This window comes from Dipodomys spectabilis, unplaced genomic scaffold (assembly GCF_019054845.1).
Source record: "Dipodomys spectabilis isolate Male_0828 unplaced genomic scaffold, ASM1905484v1 ptg000158l, whole genome shotgun sequence".
NCBI classification, from domain to species: domain Eukaryota; kingdom Metazoa; phylum Chordata; class Mammalia; order Rodentia; family Heteromyidae; genus Dipodomys; species Dipodomys spectabilis.
Window position 1 is genome coordinate 4,879,837 of NW_024870835.1, and position 12,237 is coordinate 4,892,073.

Here is a 12,237-nt window from a genome sequence, read left to right on the forward strand (position 1 = left end):
AACTGCCAAGGTTTCCATTTCTGACATATTTATTAAGGTCATTTATGGGCACATTTGCCTTTAGAGTATGAGCCAGTGAATCTCTATCACCATTTTATAACATATGATTGCAAAAATGAAAGAAATATGTCCACACACATATACACTATAGAATTATATGGTATTTTAATAATGTTTAGAAAGGCAGGCTCACTAATGAGTTGTGAAAAATTCAGATTTTATTCTTGATAGTTAACCACAGCTGCTTTTTGTTCTCTGAAGTGGCTTAGTAAAGATAGAGCTAATAAATAGTGGACTATTTTTAGGTAGGAGCGTCGCTACTTGTCTGCTATATTGCAGCCATTGTTTCTATTCAGAAAATAAAATGAGAAACATAAAACTGCCAAAAGGCAAATGGATTTGCTGACATTTGAACCACAGTAGCACCATACCTTGTGCATCCATCATTTTGCAACACCCCTATTCACCCCAGTTAATTGACCTCATCAAAGAAGCTTCCTCTGACAGCATACATGAGCTCTCTGTGTCTCAGTAACATGTCTTCCATTGGACACAAATGGGAGACATGCAATGCTTCCTAGCTGATGTGAAGTGAATCCTGTGAGATGTTCTTGTGGCTACTTTGTCTAATATTTGAGAACGTTAATGACAGGCCACAGTGACAGGGGACATTTGGAGAGAACTTAATAAACATATGTATATATATATATATATGCCATACATCAGGCTGTCATACTTGCATTATATCTCATTTAACCTTCCCATGACCTGTGGGGCATATATGATTATTTTCTACAGTGTACAGATGAGAAAATGGAAGAGGAGAGAGAAATGTACTTATTAAAAGTAATTGGGACATACAAAGCAACAAAGAAATAATCTTATAAATATGTTAGAAATAATCACATGAAAGAAAAAAAACATTTGAATATAGATCTTAAGGTTCATTTCCCTAATATCAACTTATCTGACCTTTTCTGCTTGACTCAGACATATACTAGTTATTGCAAATAAGGAAAACCATGGGACCTATGTGTCTTTGGGCCTGGCTTAGTTCACTTCATATAATTTTTTCCAAGTCTTTCCATTTCCTAACAAATGTATGTCCCTCCCTCACGGTATAACCCCTGCTTTCACTGTATTTGATGTTGGTATAATTTGTGGAGGGGAAAGAAAAAAAACAAATCGCTTAAATAGGGTTACAGGTTGACCCATTGCAACAATGAGATGTACAAGTTGTTAAGTCAAAAAATGAACTTTACAACTTTGGTGGCGGGGGAAGGGGAGAGGAGGTTTTGATGGTGGGGCGGGGGGGGGGGGGTGGAGATGGGAAGGGATGGGAAGGGGAAACAAAGGAGGAGGCTACAATGCTTGTTAAGAAATGTACTCATTATCTTGCCCATGTAATTGTAACCCCTTTGTACTGTAGTATTTTCACAATAAAAATTAAAAATTAAAAAAAGTAATTGGGATTTCTAGTATGGATTTTTTGATTTTAGATTCATAAGGTTTCACACAGAAAGCATAATGAAGAGTTAGATTGTGGCTGATTTTTTAAAGAAATTTAATGGTTTAAAGAAATAACTTTTAGTTAATATTAGAATTTAGTTAACATTAAATTTAAAGGAGTCATATGATAAAGAATACCTTATATCTGGATGGTTTGTGGACAGATTTTTCTATTCTATCCATTCAGACTATTAAAAATAGTGGCACTGGTATGGGAATGTGCTTAGTGGTAGAGTGTTTGCCTAGCATGCATGAAGCCCTGGGTTCCATTCCTTAGTATCACATACACAGAAAAAGCCAGAAGTGGCACGGTGGCTCAAGTGGTAGAATGCTAGCCTTGAGCAAAAGAAGCTCAGGGACAGTGCCCAGGCCCTGAGTTCAAGTCCCAGAACTGGCAAAAAATTGTGGCACAGAAATGATTATTATACTAATCTGGGAAATAGGGTATAATGTTAATACATCTTGCTCACTAAGTAGAAATTTTCTAAAATCTCTGTTTTAGTACAAATTATTTTATATAGCTACTAAATTCAGATATTTTTACATTTTTATGCTCTGGAATTCATTTTCACATTAATGTTTTAATGTTTTCTCTTTCATCAGCTTGAACTATGAGACTCTATAGTGCATGTCAAGCTTAGCAAAGTAGATACATGTGATGCTTGTATGCATTCCCTTTTGTTGGTGTGTGTGTGTCTGTGTGTGTGTGTGTGTGTGTGTGTGTGTGTGTGTAGGCAGATAGGTACTGTGGCTTGAAATCAGGGATAGGACATTCTCTTTTAGCTTAAGGCTACCACCCTACCACTTGAGCTACACCTGGATATTTGCTGGTTAGTTGGAGATAAGAGTCTCCTAGATTTGTCTTCCCTAGCTGTCTTCAAGCCATGATCCTCAGATTTCAGGCATGAGCCACCAATGCCCAGCAAATGCCTTTGTTTTTAACAGAGAGAATATAGTAAATTACATATCTATTTTTGGTACCTTTTATTCTCAAAATTCTGTACAGAGGGGTTACAGTTACATGAGCAAGGTAATGGGTACATTGCCTATTGAGCATTGAAAATCTACTCCCTTTTAAGAAGACATGTATGGTATTTTCCATCATAGTCTTCAAGCACCTTCATGACTGGGGAGGTAACTTTTTTTGTCTTTGTGCCATTTCTGGGGTTTGAACCGGGGCCTGGGCCCTGTCCCTGAGCTTTTGGGTCAATACTATCACTCCAGCACTTGCACCACAGCTCCACTTCCAGCTCTTTTTAGTGGTTAACTGGAGAGAAGAGTCTCATAGCCTTTCCTATCTGGCAAAGCTTTGAACCGCAGTCCTCAGATCTCAACCTCCTAAGTAGTAAGGATTACAGGTATGAGCTACTGGTACCTTATTCTCATTGAGAGATAATTTTATACACAGATTCCTATACACGATGCTTAATAAAAATTTGCAATCAAATTTGGAATGTTTGAAAATGTTCTTAGTAGAATTTAACTTATAAAGAGCCATGACTAAGAATACTTGGATATTTAAAAAATATCCCAAAGGATCTAAAACTGCATCCAAATACACATAATAATAAACAGACAGGAAAAGAGCACCTGTCTAGTTAATTACCTTTAGGCTTGTAGCAGGGAGTAGGTACGATGCATTCCTCTTTGATGTGGGGCTTTGTCTTTGCACTGCAGCCTCCCGTGTGCAATCCTCGATGGTCAATGCAGAGGACCACACGGTACCTGAGGCCCTGTCCACATGTCACTGTGCACTGGGAAGAGAGGACAAGAGAGAGGAGACTCATAGACAAAGCCTTGCTTCCTTGTCTTCCCTTCTTGCTCCAGGGTTTTAAAATAAGGGCATTTTTGGGCACAAGGACTCTTTGAAGATTTGTATCGCATCTTACAAGACATGGGATCTAAGTTCTGTTTGACTATTGGGGGTGAAGGTGGCTGAAAATTAAACCACTTTCAACTGAGGTTTGTATGAATCAGTCTGCAACCCTGAAGCACCCTTTGCATGCAAAGTCTAAATCAAATGCTGAAAAGATTTGTAGAATGTGCAAGTTCAATTACCTACACTGTTTCTATTACATTGCTAATGACTCCAATGTCCAAAAATATCCCCACATGAATACTAAGAGATTTTTAAATGCTGATGTATCCTTTTGGTGGGTTTTAAACTTAGCGCCTGGTAGTTACTATGTAGGCACTTTGCCACCGAGCCATGCTTGGTGCCTAATATTAAGATATTTTAAACTGCTGTTATAGTCAATTTATATGGCAGCAAGACCAATTCAATTGACTGTACTAAAATGGAAAAATAATGTTCACATGAATGAGTTTAATGGGCAGAGGTAGACCTAGTACCCCTAATAGTCATCAGCACCTTTCTGTAGGACTTCTAGACTCACGAAAACGCCATAGCTCTCGACTGCTACAAAGCCACAAGACTCAGTGGAAAACCTTCCGTCTTTTCTGTGGGTAAGGACACAATGGTTTACTTCTTCAACTTTCTATGTTCTTTATGTATTAACAATCAGAAAACCCAGAATGACATTTGAAGCCGGATTATTGTAGGTTTCCTAAAGTCTATAATTTTTAGTTTACATTATTCTACTTGATCCTCCTTTTAATTGTTGGGATGTTTTCATATAGTCCTTTTTTCTTCCCAAGGAGTCATACATATAGGTTCAATTTTAATCTAACCACACTTTTTATAGATATAGACAGAGCATAATAAATAAAAAAGTCAAACTGTGGTCTACTGAGCTCAATTATCAAAGCAGTTAACTTTTACTGATTCAGGATGATTAACTTCAGTTCTACTTTTTTTCCTTCTGTGCCCATCTTGGGACTTGAACTCAGGGCTCAAAGCCTTAGCTCTTACTTGGCTTTTTCACTCAAGATCAGTGCCTTACCACTTGAGCCATCCTCCAATTCTGGCTCTTTTGCGGGTTAATTGGAGATAAATCTCATGGATGTTTCTGCCTAGTTGGCTTCAAACCATGATCCTCAGATGTCAGCCTCCTGAGTAGCTAGGATTACATGGCATTAGCCAATAGCGCCAGGCTTAGCTTCAATTACTCTTAAAAAGCATTTGCTTTGCCCATAGAGGGGAACACTAAGGGTTTTTTGTAAAAGTAACTTGAAGAAAGGCATTTAGTTTTTGTCACACTGGATTGGAGGCATTCCATCTCCAAAAGCTAAGCTGGTAGGCTTCTAATAACCCTAAGAGGAGAAACATGGAGCCACACAGGGTATGTGGTGGGCCATGATGGAGAGAGGGAAGAGTGGACTTACTCTCCTAATGAACAAAGAAAGAGGGCACAGTTACCGGAGACCACTCCTGTGCCAGCCATTTAGGGCAGTCAAAAATGTTGCAGGGCTGCACGATGGGCATCTTAGGGGTGTACATGCATTTCCACTCTTCCACTGACGTGACATGCCCCTGGATGTCCTCCTCCACACAGGAAACTGCCCGGCTCTGGATGCCCCCCCCACAGGAGGAGGAGCACGCGGTCCATGGGGTGGCCTCCCACCTACAGAAGCAAGGGGAGTCATCAGGGCAGACATGCACATCACCACACCTCCTCAGTGAGCTGTCACACAACCCCGTTCCCTGGGTGTACTGGGGGCATGGAGTTCTCAGAGGCTATGGTCCAGCAAACCAAATGCCATCTGTTATCTGAAATCTGAGGAAGAGGAAAGGATCCAACATTGGCTACAAGTCCTTGTAAACTGTGAAATGATACACAAATGTAAGAGACTGCAGTTTGGGAAGCTGTCCACAAGGATATCTATACTGTCTGTAACCTGTTCATAAGAAGCAAGTTCAGTTCATGGTCCTGATCTCCCCATTGTTTCAAGATACATATTAAAGTTTAATGACTTAAATACCGTTAAGAATCGATATCAATACTAAAGTTGAATAATTAATACTAATAGCTTGAATTTTGGCAACTTAATTTTTAACAGATGACTTTCGTACTTTGGGTTTACTTTTATAGGAGAAGCTCATACAAGAATAATGTAGGCAATAGCTTTTCCTCCCTTGCTTCTGTCATTGTCAGCTTTGGGATTCATAGACTGCACATAATTCTGATTCTTGAACTGTGACATCATTGGGTTGAGGAGAAAAAGGTTAATATCATCCTTAATTCTCTGATGAAGGATACTGAAAGAGTTCCTCCAATAAAGAACTCCCGAAATTGTGAAGAGGTTTGGTTTTCGCTGAAAAGGTTTATGATGTCAGAATATAGCTGTGTAGGGGGTAGGAAATAACAATATTGCCAATAACATTGAAAAGAATTCTGTCAATGTTTCAAAGCCTTTACACAGTTCTGAAACATTTGGGTCCAGACCCAGAGAGATTGAGATTGATCAAGCCAAACTTGTCTTTTTTATGTCTATTCTATTCTGCTTGTTGAGAATTGATAAGAAACTTTAAGACCTCCTTTTGAATTAATTATGAGAGATATCATTTTAACTAGAGAGAAATGAAACATCACAGAGTTGATCTACTTGAGTACCTAAATTAAACATACTGCAAAAACACCCCATGGAGACATATTATTCTGTACTTGGCCATTTGAGCCACAGTTCCACTTCTGGCTTTTCGGTGGTTAATTGGAGATAAGATTCTCATGAATTTTCCTGCCTTGGTTGGCTTTAACCCCAAATCCTCACATCTCAGCCTTCTGAGTAGCTCGGATTACAGGTGTGAGCCACCAGCACTGGCTAAATATATATATATATATATATATATATATATATATATATATATATATATATATATATATATATATATATATATATATATATTGAGCCACCAGCACTGGCTAACTAACTAACTAACTATCTAACTAACTAACTAACTAACTAACTAACTAACTCTCTCTCTCTCTCTCTCTCTATATATATATAGTTAGCCAGTGCTAACTATATATATATTTTTTTCTGGCCGGTCCTAGGGCTTGAATTCAGTATGAGCTCTGTCCTTGAACTTTTGTGCTCAAGGCTTGAGCTCTATCAATTGAACCATAGCTTTACTTCTGGCTTTTTTTTGTGATTAACTGGAAATAAGTATCACAGACTTTCCTGCCCAGGCTGGCTTTGAACGACAGTCCTCAGATGTCAGCCTTCTGTGTAGCTAGGATTACAGACATGAGCCTCTGGCACCTGGCTTAATAACATATTTTTAGTGTACATTTAATCTAAAATATCAAGATACTATAAAAGAGCACATTTTAAAATCTCTAAACTTGACTCTAAAGTGTGAGTCATTAACTTCTGTCTCAACATTTGAATTTGACTGTAGTGAAATTTCACAAACATAAATAAGTATCCTTTTCAATGTCATTGATCACAGAAAGGCAAACAAGGCTAGGAATGTGTAATATAGTTCCAGCATAATACAACTGTAGTTCTATATGTGGAATGAATATTATATGTGAATCTTTGAATAATATATTTAAAGAAAAGCATAATTGGGTGCTTTAAAGTACAACAGAGGGCATTAGACAAGAAATCTTAATACAGTGGCCAGGATGAGTTCTTGGAATAAAAGAAGATATATCCAAAGTCCTTCCTGGAAACTTGTTCTGAAAGAACATTACATGGTTTTGTGTGTTACATATTTTAATTTCTTTTAAAAATACGGAATGTATTTAGTTAAGAAATTCTCAAAATTAACAAATATAGAAAAGTAGCATAAATTAATTAAGAATGATTCATTAGACTACATTCTTATGTCATACTCAATATGTTTTAGTTCAAAGACTGAAAGTGGGAAGAACAACCTAATAATTCATCAGTAGTACATTGTAGCTATACCTCTGGTCTTAATCTTATATAAATATCTTAAGTAAAGCTTTCTACCTTGATTAGTGGGTGATCGCCATTTCAGAATAATTTCTGAGCTTTATTTTGATGAAATGAAAACACATGTATAGAAATAGGTCCTATTTGCAATGATTTTTGTCAGTAGAGCGAAATTTCTATCTTCAGAATTAGCTCAGTAATACAAGTTTAAAAGGTATGGAAGATAGTCTGTTCATTTGCTAATTGTCCTTCATCTTGTGTGGCATGGGTATACCAAGTGCAACACAGGGCATGGTGCAAATATGAGGGGTGATCATTTCAATACGCCATTGGGTTTTAGGCATTTGTGGGAAATCTTTTTTTTTTTAATAAGAGATCAAGTCTAACCTAAGACAGGCATTGGCTATGCCAGAGAATATAAACAAGAGAGATCAGAGACCATATTACAGAAATCTAGGCGCTATCACTACAAAAAAAAATTGTGATGTTGCTCATTCTTGACACCCAACTTTGCTTTCGCTTTTAATATATATCCTTCCTTCAAACAGATACATATTCTATGAATAGTTATTCTCCTGATAAAAACTGAAATTAAAGAGAATTTTTATTTACATAAATTGATCTTTTGGTAGTTTAATTAAATTACCAAGGATGAGATGACTTTTGGATCAAACTAGCAAAATGACAGTCTTTTGTTGTCTTTATCAATATAATCATCAGAAAGTAGCTACTAAAAGATAGCCATTTAGGGAAAGTATTTAGCAACAACACTTGTATCTAGGAAAAATCAAGTGTCCCTTCTTACATGTTAGCATTAACATGTTAAAAAGTGAGTGCCATGCCTGCATCTAAGAAGATACTGGATGATGACTTCCATGTAGATGTTTGTGTAAATGTGTGTGTGTAAATACACAAGCATTAAGCACATATCAATTCTAATTTGTGTAGACATGTGTGTTTGCATATTTATGGTATATGGGTATGACTGCTGACAAAGGAACAGGAGGAGTGGAATCATTGGGGAATTGGACTAGAGATCCTTGAGATCATCTAACATCTAATGCATATTAATTCATTAGGGATTTGGAGACTTTCAACCAAATATTCTATATTTAACTGTTAAGAATACAATTACTTTCTGGCTTGGTTTTTTTTTTTTTTTTGGTCGGTCGTGGGGCTTGAACTCTGGGCCTGGGCGCTGTCCCTCAGCTCTTCAGCTCAAGGCGAGCGCTCTACCACTTGAGCTACAGCGCCACTTCCGGTTTTTCTGGTGGTTTATTGGAGATAGGAGTCTCAGGGTCTCCTGCCCGGGCTGGCTTTGAACCGCGATCCTCAGATCTCAGCCTCCTGAGTAGCTAGGATTACAGGCGTGAGCCACCAGCGCCCGGCTGGCTTGGTTTTATTTGGGACTGAGAAAACTACTTAGATTATTCTATTTATAGTCTAAATCAAAATATTTGATTCTAAATTGTAGCTGATTCCCTGAGGGGCAAATTAGCAAAGAAAATTGAGCAAAAACAGTTTCCAATGTGTGAGATGATGCATTTAATAAGTGTATTTTTTCAGCAACTCCAGTTTTCTTATGAATGTTTTGTATAGATAATACATTCTCTAAAAACAAGTTCTTTCTAATACCAAAAATATTTTCCAATTTTAAAACACTATTCTACATTTTAAAAAGTGGCAATAGAACACAACAAAAGATAACACAACACACTATGCTGTGTTCAACAATATTGAATTTTATGTTTTGAAAAATGTCCTCTAAAGTATTCTGAATAATAAGGATATAAAAAAACTACCTTTGGTTCTTAATCATAATTTCTTCAAAATGACAAGAAGACATTTAAAACTGTATGCATCATACCACATCTGGAATTCCATATTCATAGTGTTTGATAATACTTCAGGCTCTGTGTTTGCTTAACAGTTAGTAACAGTGCTTTAATGACTAGGGTCCTATCGCAGAGGAGACATAGAAGAGGACAAAGAGAGTCAGAGAAAGACATAACATAAACCCACACACTATGTCTAATTGGAGTGAATTACTGTGTCCACTCCACTGTAATATACTATCTTAAAATGGCTTTTGAATGACAAGCTTACAGCCTGAGCAGGCCTATATATTCAAAAGTAGAGCTTAAGAGGAATGTAAAAATCTACCGTCTACCATCTTACTTTTAAAGAAAATCACAATCTATCTATATATGTTTATATGAACATATATTTACAAAAATATCAGAAGACTGATTTGCTAATTCTAACATCAGGATGATTGATTTACGTACCGAGGAAGGGGATGGTAGAGGTCATAAGGCATGATCTGCTTGTATCCGTCACTGTTAGGAACAATAATGCCAACCCTCTGAGTAGAAGGTACACACAATAAAATAAACACTAAATGATTACATCATAAAGAATCTTATACAATGCAAAACATTAATAAATCATCTTAAAAAGCAACACTAAAGCAGTTCGTAATCTTTATGCTGGCATATGCTTCATGATAGGGCTAGTTCTTTGCAACAACACCATTTACTATAATTAATTCTCTGATCTAAGCAGGAAATACCAGTGTAAAAGGAGGTGGCAAGAAAACTTGGCACATCATAATTAACTATGACACAATAAGCTCGTAAATGTTCTTTAATCCCTCAAATTGTACATTCTATGAGGTCATTATTATTATCATTATTATTAATGTTATTTCCAGATGCTTACCAAGGGATTACAGTGACTGTCTCATTTCTGATAAAAGAGAAAACTATTGAAGCAGGAGCATATGCACCCTTGCACTGATGATATTAGGTCGCATGCATTAGCAAATAAGTTACTTCTTTTGTCAGTCTTCTCAAGATTTTACTAATGCCTGGAAATTATCTACTTACATGTTTAGTACAAGGAGAAAGGAACAACCAAATATAGTAAGCGACTACTACCAAAAGCAAAATCTCTACTAAAATAAAGTTAGGAAAATGTTTTATAAATATGAAAGGGCTTTTTGGTTTATAAAATGTTGGCTGGGCACTGGTGGCTCATACCTGTAATCATAGCTACTCAGGAGGCTGAGATCTGAGGGTCATGGTTTGGAGCCATCCTGGGCAGGAAATCCTGGGAGATTCTTATCTCCAATTAATCACAGAAAAAGTGGGAAATAGTGCTGTGGCTCAAGTAGTAGAGCTTCAGCTTTGAGCAAAAGGAGCTCAGGGACAGTGCTCAGGCCGAGTTCAAGCCCCAGGACTGGCAAAAAAAGTGATGCAATGTTAACTGCTTTATGGAGGCAGTTGTGATTATTGTGGTGGTTGATGGTATCTAATGACTGTGCTTGTAGCTGAAGGATGCACTCCAAATGACATAAGTTGTGGGGAAGACCTGGAGGTCTTTAGGACTCAAATAAGCCACATTTCACTAATTTCAACCAAAGCCACTAATTGGTAAGATGTGTTCTTGCTTAGGACTGATCTCCTGACTTGTGGAGGACTTTGACTCATGGGATTTGGGTAAGAAGGTGAGTATAGCAGAGCCTTCCTCAAAGGTAGAAGATGAAGAGAGCTCAGACAGAAGCGGCATAGTGGGACATAAACAGAAGACGCTCATTTTGCAACTGACAAATGACAGGATGCCTCTCCTTTTAACACAGGAGCCCAGACATTCTATTTATAATCATAGGATTGATGGATCAATATTTAGTTATATATTCATATACCTATATAGTTATATAGGTACATATTCATACACCCATATAGTTATATCTATATATTCAGTATGTATATACTTATATTTAAATCAGCTAGAAGTTTCATTTTCACCCTATCTTCTAATATAGGATGACATAGATGAGCACACCTAAGTATCTGGGTAGAGATAGTAGGTTGGGAATACTGAGAATCAGAAAGATAATGAAATAATACTGGGTAAAAATCATTAAAGATAAAAAGGAAAGAGAGAGGGATAGAGAAGCCTGCTCAGGTTTCTAAGAAATTACCAAAATGTAAGCAGAACATGAGAGAAACTAGATTTATTTAATAGAAAATGGAAAACAAAGTAATGGAGACAATTATCCAAGCAAAGGGAATTATTGGAATACTAACTGGTTTATTTTATAAATTGTGCTTTCTGTGCAATTTGTATTATTTGTATGATAACAATTTTCATAGCACATGTGTATAAGTGTGTACTTGGCACACTGGTGTATGTGTCCTACCATTGCTTAGCAATGGTTATGAAACTGCATCTACCTTTGGGTATGCTCAAAAGCCCATGAATATTCCATTACATTTTTGTCCTTGTTTTGGAAGTTAAATGTCCTATTTTTTCTACCTTCTGGTAAGTGAGAAACTGAAGAAAGCCTAATCCTGAATTTTGGGATTTCTTCCTAGCAATTCATCCATCTAGTAATTAAGGTAATTTTCTCTCCAAAAGGCTTATATTTTAAAAAGTGCCAAGAGCCCGAATTTCTTTTAATAACTTTGGATATGTACAGTTGTCTGAATAGCAGTCTGTTAGGAAATAAATCAAATTGACTTTGAAGTCTTATGTTACCTGCCCCTAGTATCTTCATTCATGCCTCTATCTATTTCTCAGTGCAGAAATGCATACCATTGCTTGATCTTCTGAAAAAAATTATGGCTATAATTTTTCATCTTCAGTATTAGAATGAACTGTTGCAGTTCTCTGTCAACTGATTTATCAGCTGATGGTATTTAAAATGGAGAAGGTAACACTGAAGGAAACAAGTTGGAGCAAAGAAAGGAAATTAATGGGGGAGTGCATAGAATTCAAGAGGTTGGGCTTTGCTTTGGACTGATTTAGAAATTACGTTTTTGTTTGAATGAGACACTTTAAACCTGGACTCAGCAAAACTATAGCTATATTTGTCTTTCTATGGCCTGGGTCACTGTGAAGACTCATAAAATGACTCTG

At 36.8% G+C, this 12,237-nt stretch overlaps 1 protein-coding gene across 1 annotated transcript in view; it reads right to left on the minus strand.

Annotated features, from left to right (window-relative positions):
- The window catches only part of Adamtsl1 (ADAMTS like 1), a 391,483-nt gene that overhangs the window by 191,575 nt on the left and 187,671 nt on the right, over positions 1 to 12,237 (minus strand). The window contains exons 10-12 of the mRNA XM_042692956.1: positions 9,603 to 9,653; positions 4,829 to 5,033; positions 3,116 to 3,263 (exon numbers count right to left, since the gene is read on the minus strand). Coding sequence (XP_042548890.1) covers positions 3,116 to 3,263; positions 4,829 to 5,033; positions 9,603 to 9,653 — 404 coding nt within the window. The remainder of the gene's footprint in view (positions 1 to 3,115; positions 3,264 to 4,828; positions 5,034 to 9,602; positions 9,654 to 12,237) is intronic.